The following is a 22,393-nucleotide window of genomic DNA, read 5'->3' as shown; positions in this document are numbered from 1 at the left end:
GGCAGGGTTCTCCGTCTCCACAAGCGGACCAAATAGGTATTTACTTGTGCCTCTCGGGCATGTGGCTTGGACGCGGTGTTCCGCATTGTGGAAGTGGCCGCGCACCAAGTGAAATATCTGTTACTATAGTAACAGTTCCTTTTTATTGATACCAGAATAAACAGGAATGCAGAGCTGCCTCCCTCACTGGCACACTGCAGCCGCCCGCCATCCCCAGGGTTGTAAGAACCGCCCTTCAGAGGCGGCCCTCCTTGCTCGCCTGGGACTTCCCAGTGGAGTGAGGGACCCAGCCGCGGCTCCTGAGTTCCCTGCCCTGCCCGGAGACGCAGCTGAGAAGTAAGACCATTTCTCTTCTGTTTCCCTTGCTGTGGAGCTAGGGGCCGTGTGGGAGGAGGTGCGAGGGCCGGAGGGCTGTGGAGCCCCAGGGCAGGGGATCTAAGCTGTTGGAGCTGGGGGACCTGGGCTCTGTCCCCCACCCAAGTCCTTTATCACACAGAGTAGCGGGTTTAATCCTCATTACTAGACAGACAACAGGCCGGGGTGCCGCAGGGCCGAAGTCAGAGAACCCAGGTCTTGGCATGAGACAGAGCTCCCCGCTCCGATTCGAGCTCCTTCCTTCACTGGCTGTGTGATCTGGGGAAGTTAGATGACCCCTCAGAGCCTCCCTTCCTTCACTGTGGAAGGGGGTGGCCAACAGTAGCCACCTCCCCAGTCTGTGGGGCCAACTTCCCCAGCTCTGGCTGCGAGGGGCTTCGCACACAGGCAGCCCACGTGCGTGGTAACGTGGTAACCGCCTGGTGAATGTGGCTCTAGCCCCTTGCAGGAGAGGCAAGCTTGGGACAGAGCTGGAAATCAGGGGTTCGGTGTGTCACTTTTTGGAACTGCTGCCAAACCTGGCTGGTTCCCCCGGCTGTGAGCAGCCCCAAGAGCTCCGTCCCCAGGGGCTGGGATCCTGAGTGGCGCTTAGCTCCGCTAGTGGTAAGTACCTGCCAGGATCGATCCCCTGGAGGCATATTCCCGAGTAGAATGGCTGGCATCATGCCACTGGTGGGCCGGCAGGAATACCTGGCCTGCTGCCACTTGCCCTTCACTCTGCACCAGCCTGGCTAAGGGCCTTCCGTGTCCAGCTCCGTACTCCGCTATGGAATTGATTCAAACCCCTGAATGCCCACCCAGACCTTCTCCTCACAAGCTGGGAGGTCACGGTGGACTCAAGGCAAAATGGTTAGGACTTTTGAACCATTTTCCCATGGGGTGGGCAGGGGGGGGGGCTGCCTCCAAATGAACAAGGAGGTCTGATTCCAGGCAGGGGCCACCAAGAACATTGTTCTTCGGTCTCCGGTCAGTGAAACACAAAAGGGCACATTCCCTACTGGGAGGAAAAAAAGCAAGAAGGGGCTGGGAAATCCGGTGGCCGAGGCTGTGCTTGTCATTTGCATTGAACATCTCTCTCTCCTTTGCCAATGGTTATTTAAAAAGCCTCTCTTCTCCTCTACCCTTCCCGCCTCTTGAAGTGTTGAGGCAAGAAGGTCCCAGGTGTGTTCTGAACCCGCAGCTTGAATGGTAATAAGGAACAAGGGTGCAGGGAGGGAGAACAGGGAAGACTCTGACCAACACCCGGGGAGGGAAGGCCACCAGCTGGCCCCGTCCTAAACAAAGGCCAGCCCCTGGGCAGACAGGCCTGTGGATTCTGGCTCAAGCCCAAGGCAGCGAGGGCTGGGCTGGGGCTCCCCGGTGAGTCTGGATTTCCCTTGAGCTAGGAGTTCTCCAGCTGCCAGACCTCCAGCACAGCTTTCTCATCTACAAAACGGGCATAATAAAACAGTACCGCTGACAGCCTCCCAGGGCAACTGTGAGATCCAGAAGCAGGTGAGCGAGCCTTCACCGAATGCTGAATGCTCACCACAGGTCCCCTCAGGAAAGGACGGAAGTTTGCCTTCTGTGAGCATCACTGTGCCCGGCACTGGACTAACCACGACATGCACATTTTATCATTTCACCCTCTAAACAGCCCCTCGAGTAGGTATGGCCATTATTCCCATTGAACAGAGGCTCAGAGACGTGAAGCTATTTGCCCAAGGTGACACAGCAAGTAAGGAGTAACCTACCATGTTCCAAACCCAGTCTGTCTCCTCCAAAACATTTGCCTTAACCTTGCGGCTTGACTGGCTCGTGTGTCATGTGTTATAACTGATGCCATCAAAGACAGAACCAGAGCCACCAGGGCAGAGAGGCAGATGAAGGGGACATGAAGGCCTTAGACAGCTCAGGATCCACTGGGACCTGGGTCTCCACCACTGCCACTTCCCTTCAGTCTCTCCTCATTGCTCTCCTGCGGCCAGGGTGGTTTGCTCAGTTTCAAAGCCACCACTCTAACATCAGTCACACATGCCCCAGCGGTGGGTGGGCTCAGCCTGGGAGCACTGACTGGTTACTGATCCCAGCTGAGCCTTGCCTGGCATGGGGCTGGTGTCTGCAGGGCCCCTGGGGAGGACCTGTGGGACTCCTTGGGTTATCAGCAGAAACAGGGAAGAACCAAGGGAGAAGCTGCCAATCTCTCCCCTGACCTTTTACTACCCACCCCACCCTGCCCCCAAAGATGCCGTCCCACCGTCTGCAGAGTAGGCGAGATTTGCCCATCTTGCAGTCATGGAAGACGTTCAATTTAGCTGTCACCTACTGGCTGTGCCTGCCCCTCTCAGCTCATCCCCTCTTCACAGCATCATGATTTTACACAGGAGGCGGGTCCTCGAGATTAAGACCCATCCAAGGTCACCCAGTGGCTAAGAACTATGACCTTAACCACACCTGCCCACCATAACAGGTCAATCAGGCAGCTGAAATCACTCAGCAAAGATTGATTTTTTTTTTTTTTAATAACTCCATGGTTTACAAAGCTGCCTGACTATTGGAATCATTGGGGGAGCTTTTTAAAATCCCAAAGGCCAGGCTGCCCTCCCAGGCCAATGAAAAGACTAGGACTGGAATTTATTAGTAATTGTTAATAAGAGCTAATAGGGTGGCCACACTGTGCAATTCCAGGGGCTCCACTCATAGTTTAATTTACAGGAGTGAGGCCCGACAGTTGTGCAGTGCACAACCTGCCTTGCTGTATTTGGCTGCCCAGCTAAGTAGCTCTATTGAGCTTCAGCTCTGTGCTATGTCCCCTCGTTCATTTGGCAGCAACGTCATGAAGAAGGACGCTGAACAAGGGCAGCTGTTGCACCTTTTCGACTCTGCTGTTCTCGCAAAAGCAGCCATGTAGACAGGAAGTAATGAGTGGGCGAGGCTGTGTTCCAAAGCGGTTGAATTTGTTCCAGAGGTTTAGTTTGTGGACTCCTGCTGCAGAGGAGAGGTAAACTTGCCCAAGGCTAAGAAGGGGCAGAGCCAACATTCAAATCCAGGTCCCTAGGGCTCCGGTGTCTATACACCTAAGCTTCATTCCGCATTTCTTTGACAAACGGTGAAGGATCTTCACTAGCCTTTTAACTTTCCCCTCCATTGGCCTGTTCCTCTTCTCTGCCACCTCTTCCCTTGGGCCTTCATCTCTGTCTTTTCAGAGGCAACCTCACACTCTGCCCCCATCATCAGATCTGAGGGTCTCTGATCTCTCAGGACGCCCCAGCTGCCTGCCAGACCTGGCCAGAGCAGGCTGGGGATTGGACCCCAGCTCTGCTCAGGAGGCCCACCTGCCCCCTCCCACCAAGGGCAGCCCGGATTTTCTTGGCCTAGCATCTGGGCTTTGTTGAGCAGCCCCTGTGGTTGCAGCACCTGTGTGAGGCCCTTCTAAACGGGGGAGGGGAGCTCTTAATTAAACTAAAAGGCAGGAAGGCTGGCTTAGTGACTCTCTGAGCCCTGGAGGGCCCCCACACGCGTGTCCACAGATCTCACACCTGTCATTTCTGGAGCTGGCAAAGGCAGCGGTTTTCCCAGCCTGCAGTTTTGGCCGGAAGAACCAACACATCCTTCAGGATCCCTGCCTGAACCACCTCACCGCCCAAGGCTCAGGAAGACACCAACCCCGCAACTACATGCTGATTTCATTTAAAAAATAAAATAAACAAACAGGCTTGGAGCCAGAGCTGGTCACTGGTTGGACCTGGGTGCAGGACTGGCTGCACACATAGAGGGCCCCTCTTCCAAGCAGGACTCAGAGGAAAGGGTCCTGCAGCCACGGTGGGGCCTGGCCCCAATGGGCTGGCTGGTGACCTATGGGGTGAAGAGTCTCAGCCCCGCCAATCAGAGGCTTTTCCTCTGAAATTTAACAGGAGGGAGAGACAGCGAGTGCCCCGTGAAAGTCAAAGAAACCAAAGTCCTATAAAAATTTCCCAAAACCTGCTGACAGTGTTTCCCCCACACACCAGAGAGAATGACCTTTTTAAAAAATCGAATGAGACGCGCTCTTTCCCCGACTTGAACCCACCCATCCACCCTCACACCAAACACTCTCCCCGTCACTCACTCACGCCACTCCAGACACACTGTGCTTTTTTGTTCCCTGAACAGACTAAGCTTGTTCAAGGTACATGAGTCACACAGGCTGTTCCTTCCCTCTGCCCCAAACAGCCTCCCCTCCTTCTTCTCAATCCTCAGATCTGAAATGTCACCTCCTCAGAGCGACCCTCCCAGTGCACCTGGCTGAAGGTGGGCCCTCCTGTTAGTCTCTATCCCAGGCCCCCTGTTCCTTCAGTGGGCTCGTGGCAATTTGCAATCATTTGTTTTGATTGGTATGTGTACATGTTTACTGTCTGCCTCCCTAATAGAATGTCAGCTCTGTGAGAGCAGGAACCTTGTTTGCTTAGTTCACCTCTGTGCATCCGGTGTGTACCACGAAACCTAGCAAATTGTAGGAACTCAAAACATATTGTAGAATGAATGAAAAATTTCATTGTGTACTTCCTCAATGGTCATTCCTGTTATGCAGGAGCTCTTGGTTTTGTGTACTTACTTTGTATCTGGCCACGCCACTGAATTGTCTCATTAGTTCCAAGTGTTTTTCTATTAATCCACTTGGGAATTCTGGGTATGTAGTGATATCTTAAGCAAATTAATTCTGCCCTCCCTTTTCCTAAAGTTATACAATGTATTTGTTTCCTGCCTTATGGCTCTGGTAACATACAATATAGTTAGTTACTTCAAAGATGGTGTGACTCATGAAAATTATGACGTTCTGGAAGGTTGGGGGACACAAAAGGACTACAGGCAGATTAGTAACCAAGGAGCTGCAGCAGTTACTTAAGTATGGTGTGATAATGGGCTGGATAGGATGAGAGCTGAGCACTCAGGAAGTAAAGAGGATAGCTGAAAATTGCTCAGATAAAGGTTTGGTGGGAACTGGTAATGGGAATAGGCAGCAGAAGGGGGGAAAATTCCCCAAACTGCAGTCTGAATCAGGGTATTCTAATGCATTGGTCCTGGACAACGTAAGCCCCCAGACTAAGAAAGTATGCACATTTTTAGGGGCACCTGGCTGGCTCAGTTGGTAGAGCATGCGACTCTTGATCTTGGGGTCATGAGCTCAAGCCCCACGTTGGGTGTAGAGTTTACTTTAAAAAAAAAAAAGATGAGGGAGCTGATACAGCCAATTGTTTATTTTGTCAAGTGCCCATTTTTAACTATCAAATACTACCACAATCTCTAAAAACCAAAGAGTTGGGAAGGATAGAACCTGAAAACAAACAGCCTTATGAAGAAAGAGAAGAAAGATAATTAATTAGAATTCATCATTTTAGAAACAGTTCTGAGAATGTGAATTCAAGGGGAAAAAAATTAGCAGATATGTTTTATGCTCTGACACTTCATCTGGCTACTTCCAAAATATCTTGTAATAATTAACACTTTTTCCAGTTTACACAGCACCTTTACAAATGTGATCTCACTTAATCCTCCAAACAGCACCCTGCAATGGGTAATAATAGAAATGCCAAACATGTGTCTGGTGAGCCACCATTTACAAAACTTAATCTCCCCTTTGACGCCCACATTCCCTGACATGTCACCTTGCAATTTACACCCTACCGCCCCCCTCCTCCTGCATTTCCCAACCCCACCGAGCTACTACCTACTTGCAGGTTTTTGTGCACACCACCATCCCTAGCTAGTTTACTTGGACAACTCCTATTTATGCCGCTGCTTGGTATATAGTAGAGGTTCAAACTCAGAAAAGCAGGATTCATGAAGGGAACAGAACCAATGCCTCAGTTTTCACTTGAGTTACTAAAAGAAGCTGATGGCCAGGCTGTGTCATCCCCTGGAGACTTCTTCTTAAGAAGTCTTCCTTTCTCTGTCTCTGTCTCTGTCTTACACACACACACACGCACACACACACACAGAAGCTTGCTTTGAGGCATTGTAAGAATACAGAGCCAACTTGTAGAGGAGGGAGCCCTTCTGCCTGAATTTCAAGTAAACTGACAAATTTCAAGCTGCTGTGGGGAAGTGAGGCCATCAAGAAGCCCGATATCTGCATTACAGATGACAACCATCACTTTGTAATTAGAGACATAGCCATTCTGGGATTTCATACTCTCCTCTTTGATCTGGAGAAACTGAAAAGCTGGATGCTTCCACAGAGAACTTGGAATGATGGAGAAGGAAACTGGACAATACGGGGTGAAGATTCCTTTTGATCACTATGTTCATCCAAATTTAACAAATGCATACTGCTCTTTTTAAGTATCTTTTCTTTTTCTGATTAAAGCCCACTGAAAAACAGAAACTCAAACATAATTCTTTTTAAAGGATATCATTTTCTCCAAAGTCAGGCCAAAAACATATGCATGTGTCAACCCATATTTTGTACCCCAGTATCATTTCACCCCCACACCCCACTTTACAGACAGCATCTCCAATCCTTACAACAACCCTGTACACAGGTTCAATTATTTCCATCTCACAAATGAGACCAAGGCTCAGAAGGTCAGGTAGTCAGCCCAGGACTGTACAGCGGCAGATGGCCAAAGTCCATCTAACATCGAAAGCCTTCATCTGTGCCCCACGGGGGTGGGTGAGATTGTAGACCCCGCTCTGACCAACCTCCACCCCCACCTGTCTCTACAGCCTCAATGTACTCAGAGATCCAGAGGGAGCGGGCGGACATCGGGGGACTGATGGCCCGGCCCGAATACAGAGAAAGGAACCCAGAGCTCATCAAGCCCAAGAAGCTGCTGAACCCTGTGAAGGCCTCCCGGAGCCACCAGGAGCTGCACCGAGAGCTGCTCATGAACCATAGAAGGTGGGAATGGAGCTCGGTTGCCTCCGCCTGGCAAGCATCTCCTCAAGCCTGCTGGGCCTTGCAGAGGTGCCCCTTGTAGAAGGCCCCCATGGTCATGCTGGGTCTCCCAGAGGCTGAGGAGGGCTGAGGGTACCCCACATAGTCACCCACACAAACTGTGAAGGTCTAGTCGCTGGTGGTCCCCAAGAGCCCTGCTCTCCCTCCCAGCGACCCACTCATGCCTGCCCTCCACATACATTTACTGAGCACCTACTATGTGCCAGGCACTGTGTCCAGACCTGGGGTACAAGAAGGAATGGGACCCAGTTCCTGCCCTCACAGTGGGGATGGATGCATAATCACATGCTATAATGAGGGTATAAATGGGCCTGGGAGCTCAGAGGACGCACCTGGGAGCGGTCCAAGGTGACCTCACGGAGGAGAGGATGCCTCAGCTGAAGCCTGAAGGGTGGGCAGGAGTCAGCCAAACTAGGGGTGGGCATCAGCTGGTGGAAGCAAGTATGTTCCCAGCAAAGGGAAGAGCATGTGCAAAGAGACAGGAAACACAAGTAGCTCAGGGTGTTTGCAGCATTGACTTTGAGGTTGGCCAGAGGAGATGTGTTGACCAGGAAAGGGTCTCAAGCAGGGGTGTTACAATCACGGGGAGAGGGTGGAGGATGAGTGGACCAGGGAGACCAGGGTGCAATGAAAGAGACAGGCTTGAGGTGGCAGGTCTGGGACTCAGTAACGGAGGGAATGGGGAGGAGGCCTGGGAAATACCGCCCAGCTGGCTAGCACCAGGAGGAAGGCGGCGGCGCGCCTGAAGCTCCCTCTACTGGCACGTTCTGGTATTGGCGGGGGCTAGGACTCGTTCTATTTTCAGCTTTGTGCAAGACCTTCCAGCAGGTGTCATTTTCTATCTTCCGTGGGTTCTTTTTTTCTTGCTTAGTATATCATGTGCATTTTCTCCAAACGTTTTTTAGTGTCATCCCTTTTAATGTCAAAAGACATCACCACCGTAGAAAAAACAAAAGCCTAAAGACAAATCAGGGAAACACTTGCAATATAAAACCCACAAAAAATATATACATATCACTTATAAATCCATATGGAACAAAAAATGAACAAAGATAGGTATAGTCAGTTCATAAAAGAAGAAATGCAAATGACTGGTGCACATCTCAAAGGCTGTTGTTCCACGTAACTAAAAATCAGAGAACACACACATGAAAACCAGATCTTATTTCTTGCCTACCAGATTCTCAAATATAAAAAGACTGGATGGTGATGGCGGGGAGAAATAGATGCTCTTGTACACTGATACAGAGTATAAGTGGGAGAACCTTTCCTAAGGGGCAGATGGAAATATGTATCCAAAATCTTTTAAAAGAGCCTGACCCAGCAATCCCACCTCTAGAAACTTCTCCTGGGCACATAACCAGAAATGACATAAAATCTGGTCTCTGCCATCAGACAGCCTGGGTACAAATGCTCCTCACTCAGCCCCTTCGCAGCTGTGACTTGGGCTGGTGTCTTAAGTCCTAGGAGCCTCCGTATAAGGGGTCAGGAATGCGACCCCTTCCCAGGGCTGCCAGGGGGCTGTACAACACAAGGCCTTAGGTTGGTGTCACTACAGGGTGCGGCCCTGAGGCTGGGGTGGGGGAAGTTGGGGTCTCCTGACGGCTCCCCCCACCCAGGGGCCTGGGCGTGGACAGCAAGCCGGAGCTGCAGCGTGTCCTAGAGCACCGCAGGCGGAACCAGCTCATCAAGAAGAAGAAGGAAGAGCTAGAGGCCAAGCGGCTGCAGTGCCCCTTTGAGCAGGAGCTGCTGAGACGGCAGCAGAGGCTGAACCAGGTGGGTGGGAGCGCCCAGCCCTGGCCCCAGCCTCCTCCGGGACTGTCTCCCGGCCCCGGGGCAGGAGCCTGCGTGTGGCCGCGGCTGGCAAGAGGGAGGAGATGACACAAAACGAGGACTCGACCAGCAGTCCACCACCGGCCCAAGTCCTCACTCTGCCACTCACTCTGCTGTGCGACTTTGAGCCGGTGGCCTCCCCTCTCTGAACCTCAGTTCCCTTATCAGCCCAATCTATTGCATGCTGATCCTGATTTCATTCTCACTACTGCCCCGCGAGCCAGGTGGCGTTCCCATTTTAGAGACGAGGAACCTGAGGCCCAGCCGAAGCTAGCGATTTGCACCAGGCTTCACCGGGAAAACTTAGTCTCATGCTCTGTCACCCCAGCTACCAGCCTGGTGGCAAAGCTGATCCCCAGTTCTGTTTCCCCAGAGAGGATCCCTGGTGCAAATACTGTGGTTTGGGGAATAGGAATTCCACCCCCCAACCCACTTTACACCTCTGCTTCTTCTCTCCGTTAGCTGGAAAAACCACCAGAAAAGGAAGAGGACCATGCCCCCGAATTTATCAAAGTCAGGGAAAACCTGCGGAGAATCGCCACGCTAACCAGTGAAGAGAGAGCACTGTAGAGCGGGGTCGTTGAAGCTCCAGCCTGAGCAGCCCACCCCTGGCCCCCACGCCCTCCTCCAGCCCTTCTGCATCTGGCAGCCCTGGGCCCCCAGCCGGGGACATCTGTGATGTTCATGCTTGCTCTTGTGAAAATGCCCCAGAGGGCCTGGGCCCTCCTTCCCACCCACCAAGAAGCTGGGAGGCCCCTAAGCTCCCAGGCTTTTCCCTCTGAGCACTCACCGAAGCTGCTGCCGAGAAAATGTTCCCAAGGTACCTCTCCCTGAAGGAGCTTCTGAGCTCTGCTGAGATTTTTCTGGCAGAATTGGGAAGGCGAGAAAGGCCCCTCTTTGGCCTGACCAGCCCTCCCTTTTGCCCAGGCCCCACGGGGCCCTGCTTCTCTGGACAGCCCAGCTCCCTGCTCTCAGAAAACTTCCCCGGCTGTGGTTTTCCTGGCGGCTAAGCAGGGCATCTCTGAACACCTGCTCTGAAAGCCAGCGGAGGGGACTATGGTTCAAGTGCCGCTCGGGGAGGAAGGGCGGGGCAGCTCACAAGGCGGCCTCGGGGCTCACATCCTGCCAGGCTGCAAGAGTACTAACAAGGACAGCTTCTTGGAGTTTGCCCGCTTCCCCCACACCCACGCTTTTGCTTGCTCCTCTCCACAGCCTCCCTGTCTGGGCCTGGCAACCACATCTAATGAGGACTGCAGCCTTCCTGCTCCCAGAAGTCCAGAACAGTGCTTCTCAAACTTGATTGTGCCTACAAATCACTGGGGATCTTGTTAGAGGACCGCTTCTGATTCAGTAGATCTGGGGTGGGGGCTGAGATTCTGCATTTCTAACCAGCTCCTGGGCTGCTGGTCTGAGGACCACACTGTAAGCAGCCAGGGACAGTAAATACTGGAAACATCATCCCTGAAGCCACCTCTGCCCCCCAACTGCCATGAACCTCTGCCCTGGGGGTTCCCCACCCTGCCTCTGTGGCCCCAAAGGCTCTCCATTATCCACCCCATTCCAGGGCCCCCAGGCCTGGAAAGACATTTGCCCAGCAAATTATGTTGGTTATGTAATTGCCATTGTCACTGGAGAGGTATATCGTTGCCAACCTGCATTTTCTTACCCCACCATTCTGATGCAATTCTGGCCAAAAATATATATATATATTTTTTACCTTTTCCTGAAACCTATGGAGAACAAATATATAGTGATTTCCGGTGGGCTTCTGGAAATACGAACAGTGGTTTGAAGACCCCACCACTACCCTGATAGACAGGCTCCTTTGAGTCCCCATTTCCAGCCCCTGCACCCACTCCCTGCTTGGTTTCCACCACCTGAGCCAGCTCCAATGAATTCACTCATTCTTCCTCAAAAATCCCTCCCCACATGCGACCACATGTTTCAACATTTTGCTTCTAGCCCACTGTTAAAGATTTAGAGAATAAACCAGGCCGGTTTCTTCTCCCTGCCCCCACCCCGTGAAGAATAAAATCCCTGCCTCTGGTTTTGCAAACCCATCATTTAAGGTGATAGGGAAGTTCTAGAAAAGCATTTCCTTACACCGCCCCCCCCACCACCACCAAAACTGCCAGAAAAAGCTACTGCTGGGATGCTATTTTATTCTTGGACCCAAAGTGGGATGTTCAGGAGGAAAGGGGTCATCCTGGTCTTAACTCCTAACTAAGTGGTTTGAGGATGACCAAAGACGTGCCCTTTTCCGAGGTGGGGTGCCTGCCAGTGTAAATAGACATACTGTCTGCGTGTGTGCGCGTGTGTGTGCATGCGCACGCGCGTGTGTGTGTGTGTGTGTAAATCAGGCTCTAAAAGGCTCTTGAACGTGTCTTGGTGAGAATGTGGTAATGCTATTTTAGATGTCTGCCAGGTGAGCGCAATCCTAAAGCACAATCCCCAAATAAAGACCACCATTTCCTCCAAAGAAGTCTCCCCCCTCAGTCTATGTGTTGTTCCGACATACAAAAAGAAGCAAGACAGAGCATCCAGGATGGAGGAGGCCCCTCAGAGAGGATGGCTGAGATTGCACTCAGTGGTCCCCAGAGCTGCTCCATGGAGGCGGCAAGCCATGGAGATGACACTCCACATCGTCCGGTGGAGCTGTGGCAGCCACCCGCGTGCACTCCCCTTCTCTCTAGCTGCCTCCCACTGTGGAGGCTGTAAATCCCAATTCCCACGGTTCCAGCCTCCTTTGCAGCTTGGTGGGGGGGAATGTGACCAGGTATGGCCAGTGAAATTTAAGAGAAAGTCTACAGGGGCTTCTGGGAAAGTTTATGCTTTTCTGATGAAAGAGGCAGATGTGGGTAACACCTCCCTGCCCCTCCATTCTTCCTGCCTTGATGAAGGATGTGATGCCCGGAGCCACAACAATTATCTTGCTAACATGAGGAAAAGGCCAAGAGAATCTCAGAGCACTGTCCCTGTCATCATTTGACCAAGCCCAATGCCAGTAGCCATCATCCAGAATTCTTGTAAATAAAAAGAAAACCCTCTTTGTTTAAGCCACTGTTGGTCAGTCTCTGTTACTTGCAGCCAGAGTATTCCTGACACAGAAGGCCAGCCCCAATGCCTAGAATTACCAGCAGACTGTACTGAACATCCAGATTCCTCTTTCCCATTAGAAACCAATTGGAGGGGCGCCCTGGTGGCTCAGTCGCTTAAGCATCATCTGACTTTTGATTTCAGCTCAGGTTATGATCTCAGGGTCATGGGATCGAGCCCCACATTGGGCTCCACACTCAGTCGGGAGTCTGCTTGAGGATTCTCTCTCCCTCTGCCCCTCCCCTACCCCTTGCACACTCGCACGCACACACACGCCCTCTCGCAAATAAATAAATAAATCTTAAAAATAATTAATTAATTAGTTAAAAAAAAAAAAAGGAAGGAAGAAAGAAAGAAACCATTTGGATTCGGATCCCCGGCAGCAATGCCTAAGATCTGTTTTTCTGCATCTTCTCCACATAGCCCACGCACCAGTCTGAGAACTGGTGTTTGGGCATCCTTGATTCACACATCATTCAGTACGGATGTGCTGAGGGCCTGCTCGGTGCCAGGAAGCATGCCGTGTGCTGACGGCACAGTGGGAAACAAAACGTCTTGATGATTGCCGAGGCCTCCTCCTCCGTGGTCTCCCTGCTTCTGCCCTGCCCCCTACAGCCTATTCTCAAGAGAGCAGCCAAAATGAGCCTGTGAACATCGAAGGCAGGTCTTGCCACTCCTCTGCCCGGAGCCCTCCCTTGCCCCCCCCTCCCCGTAGCGGCCTTCCCGCCACCCCGAGGGCCCCGCCTGTGCCGCTCCCTCTTCATCTCTGGCCTTCTGCCTCCTGCCCGCCTCCTCACTCACACAGCTCTGGCTGCCGGCCTGGCCTCCTCACACCCCACGTCCCACAAGGTGCCTTTTCATCTTCTTCCCTCAGAGAAGCATACAGGCCTCTCCCCCCACATTCTCCAGGTGTTTTTCCTATGCTCTTTCTAAATGAGGCCCTCCGTGGTCAACCCATCTGAATCCCAGCATCTCCTACACACTTCCTATCCCTTGCTTCTCTGTCTCACCATTTGCCACCATCAAACACGTATCTTACTTGTTTACCTTGTGTGTCTCCCTTAGCGATAATGTCCGCTCCATGAGGGCAGAGATGTCTGTCTGTCTCGTTTCCTGCTGAATCCCAACTGGCCGTCCTCCCTGCTCCTTCCCTGCCAGCAGGTGGCCTGGCCTGGGCGAACCTCTGGCAGACTGGGACCCAGGCGCAAGAATCCAGCTTTGAGAAAAGGCAGTGGCCAAATAGCACATGGGACTCCAGGCACAGAGCAGGTGCTCAATTCATGTTTGTTGAATGAACGAATAAGTGAGAAAGCCCTTCTCCGGCTGCAGCACCCCCAATCTTCCCCCAGGTTCGGCCCCTCCCACCACCATCGCCTACCTCCCTCCTTCCTCCACAATTTCCCCCGGGGCCCAGAGATATCAGTCTGGTCCAGAAGCTTTCCTCCGGCCTCTTGGGCTATTGTCAGTACACCTGGGCCCAACCGGCATTTGCGCCTACAAGACCAACATTGAAACTGTGTGGCTCCTCAATGCCACCCTGTGCGCATCCAGGGAGTTAGAACATCCCTGAGGGCAGAGGTCGGGTCATCGCCGAGTCCTGGGGACCCTGCAGAAGGAAAGGAGCCCTGACATCAGACTCTGCCCTACATGGGGAACCAAGAGCAGCAAGCCCATTCTCATTGAGCACCCCCTGCCCCTCACACCTGCCAGACCACAAGTCCTAGTCTGGATTTGGGGAGAACCCTCTTCAATGGCAGACGGGCCCTAAATACGCACCTGGGAGACAGACAGAAGACCTCAGGAGGCAAAGGGACCCTCCCTCCCTGATTCTGTATATGTAGCCCAGGGGAGCCCTCAGAACCCAGGAGCTTTTGCAGGGCAGCCTCATCCCACTAGGGATGGTACAAATGCCAAGCTCTGTGAGGGCAGGGACCCTGGCTGATTCTGCTTCCCTTTGCCAAGGCCAACCCAGGTGTTCCAAAAGTTGTGAGCGGGTGTCAGTTATGATCACTGCTTTTATGGAAGTCCAGCAACATCACCACCCATGACAACTCGATGTCATTCTCACTATTTTGCAGACTAACCAACGTTTAGGTAAATTAAAAGACTTGCCTGAAGTCACAAAACAATGCTTGGGGAAAGACGAGATTCCCACAGAGCCGTCTGTCTGCAAAGCACACATTTTCTCCACAACAGCGAGTCCTTGCTCTAGGAAGGGCTCAGGAGGGCCCTGTGCCATTCTGACCCTTTGCCATGAGATTAGATGACCTATTTAACCTTCTCATTGTCTGTCTGAACTTGAGGGATCTGGCCTCCACCCATAAAAATAGACTCCAGCCAATACAGACTGATGGGAGTTCTGGGGTTAGGAACGTTATGCACCCGCCCCCCCAAACTAGCCATCAAAGTGGGATTCCTGCCCCTTGCAGGACTGGACCTTTAGCCGAGCAGTAACCTAAACAATCTGGTGTTTTACTGCCCCCACCCCCAGACCTGCCAACCCCCAGCCACCCGGCTCCCACCAGGGCCCTGCCTCACAAATGCCCCTTTTGCTGGGCCTCACAAGAACAGAATCCATACCTCCCCGTGGCCACTTGCCCTCATCTCAGCCACCAGACGATTATCTGAGTTGATGATGGGCAGGCGCTCACCTAGAGAGGACACTGAGTGCCCATCTACTTCTCAGAAAGGACTCCTAGAGAGATGAGCAGGATTTCCCAGTGAAGGACCCTATCAACTCCCCTGGGCTGCCTAGCAATAGCTAAGTGAGCTGGAGCTCCCCCCTCCTAGGGAGGGGCTTCACATGGGACCAGGGCACTAAAGCTCACCCCTTTGGGAGCCTGACCTAAGATGTGCATCCCCCACTGCAAGGCTGACTTTAGGCTTGCCCCATAAAGATAGTTAATCCTGTGCCCAGACCTGTATTCAAGCCCCAGCTCTGACAATCGTTACTTGTTTTTTGTTTTTTTAAGATTTTATTTATTTATCCAACAGAGAGAGACACAGCAAGAGAGGGAACACAGGCAGGGGGAGAGGGTGAGGGAGAAGCAGGCTCCCCACTGAGCAGGGAGCCCGACGCGGGGCTCGATCCCAGGACCCCGGGATCATGACCTGAGCCGAAGGCAGACGCTTAACGACTGAGCCACCCAGGCGCCCGGACAATCACTACTTGTCAGAAGCCTGGAAGACTTGCTGGACCACATTTTCCACATCTGTGACCAGGTAATGGTATCTATACTTTAATATTTGGCATCTGCTCCAGGGACTGGGCTATTCATACTTCCCATGAATTCCCTCATTGAATCCCCCAGGACTGGCGTTACCTCCATTTTATGGGTGAAGAATCCAAAGTTTAGAGAGGCCAAGCCACTTCCCAAAGGCACACAATCAGCAGGTGGTGGAAGCGAGATGCAAACCCACGTCTGCCTGACTGGAGCCAGCACATTTGTCCTCGCAGCATTTGCTGGTGGAGCCTGCAGGGATTGTTTTGCAAAGCACCCACATTCGGAGTTTTCCCATCTGTCGCCAGAAACATCCTGCAAGCTTGCGGAGGCCCTGTGGCCTTCCTCCTTCCTTCTTCCCCGACAGCAGGTGGCCCAGCCCGCACCAATCTGCCAGACTGGGCCCCAGGGACAAGAATCGAGGCCCATCCCACTCACCACTTTAAGAAAAGACAGCGGCCAGTGGGATACCAGGGTTCACATGCCTGCCCTTGGCCCAAGACATTCCGGGAAGGAGCAAGAAGGAGAGAAATATGCATTGAGCATCTACTGTATGCCTGGCCCTGTGGCCTAGCTCATTTCAAAGGATGGAATTTCCTTCTCTCTCTCTCTCTCTCTCTCTCTCTCACTCTCCCTTTTAAGGAGATCCTGACAGGTGGCCCAGCATGACTATGAGGAGTCCAGGCTACAAAGTCAGACTTCAGATTGGGAGGCGGGGTGGCGGGGGTCCAACTCTGCCACTTGCCAGGTAGGTATCCTCCGACAAATTATTTAACATCTCTGAGTTTCTCGTCTGTTAACTGAGGGTTCCAATAGTGCCAGCCTCATGCGTAGCTGAGAGGACAGTGTTTTTTGTTGTTGTTGTTTTGTTTTATTTTTTTAAAGATTTTACTTATTTATTTGACAGAGAGAGAGAGAGCGAGAGAGGGAACACAAGCAGGGGGAGTGGAGGAGGGAGAAGCAGGCTTCCCGCCGAGCAGGGAGCCCGATGCGGGGCTCGATCCCAGGACGCTGGGATCACGACCCGAGCCGAAGGCAGACGCCCAACAACTGAGCCACCCAGGCGCCCTGAGGACAGTGTTAACGAACATAAAATATCTGGCAGGGTGCCTGGCTGGCTCAGTCAGAAGAGCATGTGACTCTTGATCTCGGGGTCATGAGTTTGAGCCCCACTTTGGGTGCAGAGATTACTTAAATAATTAAATTTTTTTAAATTTTTTTAAGATTTTTAAGGCATGATGCTACCATGGGGACATGGGGAGGGAGGTGTGAGGCCCCTTAGTGAGCAGATACCCATCATCACAGATGGGGAGACCAAGACCTAGGGGAAGAGGGCACGTGCCCAGAGTCACCACATCTCAGAAGTCCTGCCAAAACAAGTGCTCTGGCTCTCTTGACTTCTTTCCCAACCTTGTACACATGGGGAAAGAGTGAGAAAACCAGGTTCAAATTCCAGCTTTGCATCATACGTATTGTGTGAACACCTGTCTGGGCTTGTTTCCTCTTCTGGAAAATGAGGAGGGGCATCCTACTTTCCAGGGTTGTTATGCAGGGGAGGTGAGGGGACCTATAAACATCCCTGCCCCCCTACTCACAGAGACCTGGTTGCACACTGGGTCCCACCCCAAGCAGGGCCCAATGCCCTACGGGTGCTCCAAAATATTCACTCTGGGAATGATAGTTAGAGGCATACGGGTACTAATGCTAAGCCTAAGACAAGCCAAATTTTATTTTATTTCAAGATTTTATTTATTTATTTACTTACTTATTTTAGAGAGAGACAACACCAGTGGGGTGAGGGGCAAAGGGAAAAGCAGACTCCCCGCTGAGCAGGGAGCCCGACGCGGGGCTCGGTCGCAGGACTCTGGGATCATGAGCTGTGCCAAAGGCAGACGTTTAACTGACTGAGCCACCTGGGTGCCCCAAGACAAGCCAAATTTTAGCACAGAAACATAGGGAAAGAGAAAAATCATTCACCTTGCAGAGCAACCCTTTCATAGAAGGACCACCTGTGGGGAGCCTTTTAAGCTCCTTGGATATTAACAATTCCTGAAGGGCAAAGGGTGAGGAGCCATCAGCAAAGATCAGGAAAGGCTGCAGAAAGACCAGGATCACTTTGGAAACCCAGCTGGGTACGCAGCTTTTTGGTACAAGTAGGCCCAAAGGAATCCCCAGCTTTGAGACTGAAGATCTGGGTCTAATGTCGAGGTATACAAGTGTGTGCAAATAGAGTGGACACACAAACACACCCACTCCCACCTTTTAAAACAATGCCAAAGCTCCAAAGTCTTCACTGTCAACCCGTGTTTATTCACTCATCCACCAAATATTTGTTGAGCACCTACCCTGGGCCGGACCCTAGTCTGGGAACGGGACTGTATTGGTGACCAAGAGTGACACAGTCCTTGCTTTCACTGGTGATTTACACAAAAACCAAGAGTTAAAGAAAAAATACCCACCGCTATAGTGAGTGTGCCAAGGGTGTGGGGTCTTATTCTAACACAATCAGTGTGTGGTTTTTCCACACCAACCACCAATTCCCCAACACCAATTGGGTGTTCAACAATTCAGTTCAATTCTGACACCAGCTCTTGGGGTTAGTGTAGATCCCACAGGCTGAAGGATCAGTCCCACGAGAACTGCCCCCACCTCAGACCACAGCTGCACGACCCAGGGGCCACCTCTACCTCCGACATACCAGCTATAAATTCAGGGGTTCCCACAACCCCCCACCCTGGGTTCAATAATATGCTAGAATGACTCACAGAACTCAGGAAAGCACTTTACTTACGTTTATTGGTTGACTATAAAGGATACAACTTGGGAACAGCCAATTGGAAGGGATGCAGAGGACAAGGTCTTGGGTCGGGGGAGGGACTAGAGGCAACATGGAGCTTCCCATGCTGCCCTCCCACCAGCACCTCCCTGTTTGCCAACTCTCCCCAAACCCCGTTGTTGAGGGATTTTTCCCAAGGTTTCACTACATAGGCATAATTGATTAAATCACTGGCCACCGGTGATTAGCTCAAACTGCAGCCCCTCTCCCCTCCCTGGAGGTTGGGTGGCGAGGGCGTACCGGGGAGAACTGAGATTTCCAACCACTCTAATTAAGGTTTGATCTTTCCAGCAAGCAGTCCCCATCCTGAAGCTGTCTACGGGCCCCCGGCCATAGATAAAAAAGGATATAGTCTTACCTCTCAGGAGCTTGCAAGGGTTCTTAGGGGTCCTGTGCCAGGAACTGGGGACAAAGACCAAATAGATGAGTTTTGTAATATACCACAAGGGACCAAAACTTGGAGCTAAGAAAGCAGGTCCTTGAGCTTCTGATCCAGACTGCAATGAATTCCCAAAACAGTGTGGTGAGATGAAAAGATAAAAAGGATCTGGACAGGTAGGGCCTGGGAGGCCTGGGAACAGCGGGGGCAGAAAGAGAGGGCAAGGAAGTTTTAAGTTCCAAAAAGTTATAAATTCATTAGAAGTGATTGTGAGTATCCCATCCAGGTTTTCCTGCTCATTCCTCCTGTGATGATTGTCTCCCCAGAAGCCCCCAACCCCAGCCTGGATGCTTCCCAGGGTCAGAGGTTTTTCTTTTGTTTTTTGCTTCCTGCTTAACAATATGGATTGATAACAAAGCAAATCAATGCTTCCCATACAACCTAAACCCTCACACACCTGCCCATAAATACCTCCCCAGCAGACTGCCAATGAGAATCCGAAATGCCACCATTAAATGTCCCTCTGGGGAATTACAAAACTCTTGTCATGGGGCACTCAGAAAACAGTCATAATCTCGTTACAAATACCAGGTGCTTCACAGTTTACCGAGAGCTTTCCTCTATAGCCCGTGAATTACAGACAAGAGAAGGGACGCTCAGAGAGGTGAAGTAACTCTGAGTCACATCTGGAAGGTCTGAGCCCGGGGCCTCTGGACACCAGGTGGGGGCTGTGGTGTTTGCTCATGCTCAGGGAACCGGGTAAGCATGTTCTGGGGACCTGGGTCAGGCCCAGACAGGCAGAGAGAGGAAGAGCCAGGCGAGGCTCAGCAGCTGACACTCCCAAAGCAGTCCCCCCCCAACCCCACCCCCAACCCCGGACGGCCTGGGCACTGGCCCAGCAGGTCACACCCACTTGAGGGAGAAGCGGCGCACGAGAGAAAAGCAGGGAGCTCAGCCAGGGGCACCTGAGAGCTGAGAGCCTGCCAGGCACTGCCTTCCATTTTCCATGTTGTTCCAGCCCATTCGAGGGGAGGAGAAATGGGCTGGGCCACCCACAAGAAACCTAGTGCGCAGCCCCTGAGGCCTATGGGCAGACACCACACCGGTGGGACAGGTGAGCTGGGCCCGGGGACAGGGGAGGGAGTGGGAGGCCGCTGAGGACCGCACCACCTCAGGCCTGACCCTCCCCGTGCTCCTAATGACTCTGAGCACTGCTTTCTTTCATTGCATGTCATTTCAACGCCTATTTACCAACCCTGCCCGTGGGCCAGGCCCTGTGCTAAGTGTTAGCATAACTTGACAAGGGCCTGTGCGCCCTTGGAGTTTACCCTGTAGTTGGGGAAACAGCAATAAACAAGAACGTAAGTGAGTAAATTATCTTGTACGTTAGGACAAAAAGTAGAGCAGAGTGAGGGGGATTGGGAAGGCCAGGGGAGGGGGGCTTGGGGTTTTAAAGAGGGCAGTCAGGTGGGCCTCACTGAGAAGGTGATACTGAGCAGCAAAGACTTGAAGGAGGTAATGAGGGAGCCAAGAGGACACCCGGGGAAAGAGTGTTCCAGAAGAGTTTGAGGCAGAGGATACAACCTGGCAGAGGTGGGGTGCAGGGGAGACCTGGCACGTCCAGGCACAGCAAACAGGCAGCAGCAGTCGGGGGGAGTGGGGCAGGAAGACAGGAGGCCAGCTAGGTGGCCTTGCAGGGGTCCAGGGGGCAGACAAGAGGGGCTCCTTAAACGTGCCAGGCCCCTTGTCAGCACCCCCATGGCCCTGCCACCCACTCAGGGGGTATCAGTTTGCAAGCCTGCATAGAAACCCCACTCGCCGCTTGCAGCTACACGACCTTACGGAGTCTCCTTCCTTCCGTTCCTGGGCTCCCCGTAAAACGGATAGTAAGAGTAGAGTATCTGTAGGGCCGCGGTGGCTGCAGGCGGGAAAGACAGACCGCGTGCCTCCTGACAGCTAGACGCGTGGGATCCAAGGGACAGTGGCGCTGGCCACCCAGGCACTTGGGAGGGGCACGTTCGAGCAAATAAGGCATTGCTCCTGTTGTCTACTCTAACAGCACCCAGTGGGGCAGCAAAAGGGCACTCTGTTCCTGTGGTGGGGGGTGCTGCCGTCAGGAAGGCTCCTTGGAGGAGGGGTCCCTGGAGGCTGGGTCTCACTAGGAACGCGGGGGGAAAGCCACAGAGGCAAAAGGGAGGAGGAGAGGGAGGGGAGGCCCCAACCTGGTACTGGAGTAGCTGATCCAGGGCAAGGGGCAGGTGGGCAGGAGGCGGTGGATGGCCAGGAGCATGGACTCTCTCCCACAAACAGTGGGCGCCAAGGGGCAAATTCCAAGCTGGGCGGGGACACACTGTGACTGCAGTTGAAGGGCTCAGCCTGGCAGCCAGGAGAACAGACAAGTGAGACACTGAGGCCCAGTGAGAGATGGTGGTGGCCTGGGAACAGACATGGGGATGGAACAAATGGATTTGAGATACTCAACAAATAGACGAGGCAACCTGGTGGTTGCCTTGCTGTGGGGGAACAGAGGCTTCTGAGAGTCTGAGGGTTTGCTGAAGGACACGGGTCCACTCTGGCTGCAGGGGGGCACACAGGGGTCCCAGGGGGAACACTGCCCAGGACAGAAGCAAGCTTCCTCCCCCCAGCTCTGCGGTACCCCTCAAGGCTCACAGAAATGGGCTGAATGAGCCCAGGACTGAGGGGACCAGGTGAATGGGACCACAGGTCCCTACAGTGAGGCCCCCTGGCAGGGCCGTAACATGAGAGAGCATGTGCTCTGTGGTCAGACCCTGTCCACCTCCTGGCCGCCTCCAGCTGTGTGGCTAGAGGCCAGACATGCTCAAGGTCACCAGATATTTTTGCATGTGTGACTTGAATTGACTTTGTGAGAATTTCCCCAGGTAACCCTTGTAAGACAGGTTGCAGTGGACAGAGCTCGAGCCCTGTGATTGGATCCCGTCCAAATCTCGACAAACAGGTACTGCGCTACCATTTACCGAGCAATTCCTGCATTCATGGCCAGCCGAGTGCCCGCAGAGAAGGGGGTGAGGGTGCAGGGGCACACAAATCTTTCAGGGGAGCTGCTTTCCTACCCAGAGCAGCCCCTGGAGGATGCTCAGCTCTGGGCACTTCCTCCTGCACACAGGTTCTTAGCACCACCCAAGGCTCCGAGCAGCTAGGCCAGAAGTACCTCTCCTCCGGCAGCAGGCAGCTCCAGGCTAGGATGGGCAGCCCAGTGCACCGAGTGTCCCTGGGGGATACCTGGAGCAGGCAAATGCACCCCAACATAGAGAGTGAGAGGTACATACAGTCCTTCAATGTGGAAAGGCTCATCAACATCCTGGATGGAGGTGCCCAGAACACTGCACTCCGGAGGAAAGTTGGTAAGAGGAAGCTGGGGAATGGAGCCTCTGCTTTGTGCCCACATGCCTTTCTTGGAAGAAGAGTCCTTCACTAGCAGTCCCACCTCAAATGACAAATCTTGCTTTCAAAATTCCACTGTTAGAGATTCATTCCTTTGGACTGTAAGGACATCTTTAACAAGTCCATATTTCCTGAACCCATCTGAAGGATAGAAGAGTCTTAGGCAGCAGAAGATCTAGATGCTGGTCCTTATTCTGCCACTGCATGTCTTTGTAACCTTGAGCAAGTCACCTTCCCACCTCAGGTGCTCAGTCATTACATCTGTAAAATGACAATAAAGTCTGACTTCCTTTCCACGTCCACAAGGCAAGAGG

At 52.6% G+C, this 22,393-nt stretch overlaps 2 protein-coding genes across 6 annotated transcripts in view; both read left to right on the top strand.

Annotated features, from left to right (window-relative positions):
• Nucleotides 1-11,603, top strand: part of FAM107A (family with sequence similarity 107 member A) — a 51,064-nt gene extending 39,461 nt beyond the window's left edge. For 3 of the 5 annotated variants that reach the window (XM_032411632.1, XM_032411637.1, XM_032411633.1), the window contains 3 exons: nucleotides 7,060-7,234; nucleotides 8,911-9,067; nucleotides 9,587-11,603. In XM_032411632.1, coding sequence (XP_032267523.1) covers nucleotides 7,060-7,234; nucleotides 8,911-9,067; nucleotides 9,587-9,694 — 440 coding nt within the window. In that variant the 3' untranslated portion in view covers nucleotides 9,695-11,603. Of the gene's footprint in view, nucleotides 1-155; nucleotides 337-702; nucleotides 979-7,059; nucleotides 7,235-8,910; nucleotides 9,068-9,586 lie in introns of those variants that run through there. The other 2 variants (XM_032411634.1, XM_032411635.1) reach the window with 2 other exon arrangements.
• A 3,745-nt stretch (nucleotides 11,604-15,348) lies between these two features.
• The window catches only part of ACOX2 (acyl-CoA oxidase 2), a 33,745-nt gene continuing 26,700 nt past the window's right edge, over nucleotides 15,349-22,393 (top strand). The window contains exons 1-4 of the mRNA XM_032411630.1: nucleotides 15,349-15,442; nucleotides 15,532-16,189; nucleotides 19,283-19,770; nucleotides 21,557-22,039. Coding sequence (XP_032267521.1) covers nucleotides 19,695-19,770; nucleotides 21,557-22,039 — 559 coding nt within the window. The 5' untranslated portion in view covers nucleotides 15,349-15,442; nucleotides 15,532-16,189; nucleotides 19,283-19,694. The remainder of the gene's footprint in view (nucleotides 15,443-15,531; nucleotides 16,190-19,282; nucleotides 19,771-21,556; nucleotides 22,040-22,393) is intronic.

Source organism: Phoca vitulina, unplaced genomic scaffold, assembly GCF_004348235.1.
Source record: "Phoca vitulina isolate PV1807 unplaced genomic scaffold, GSC_HSeal_1.0 scaffold13, whole genome shotgun sequence".
Taxonomy (NCBI): Eukaryota; Metazoa; Chordata; class Mammalia; order Carnivora; family Phocidae; genus Phoca; species Phoca vitulina.
The sequence above is the reverse complement of the archived record's forward strand: the minus strand, read 5'-3'. Positions and strand labels throughout refer to the sequence as shown.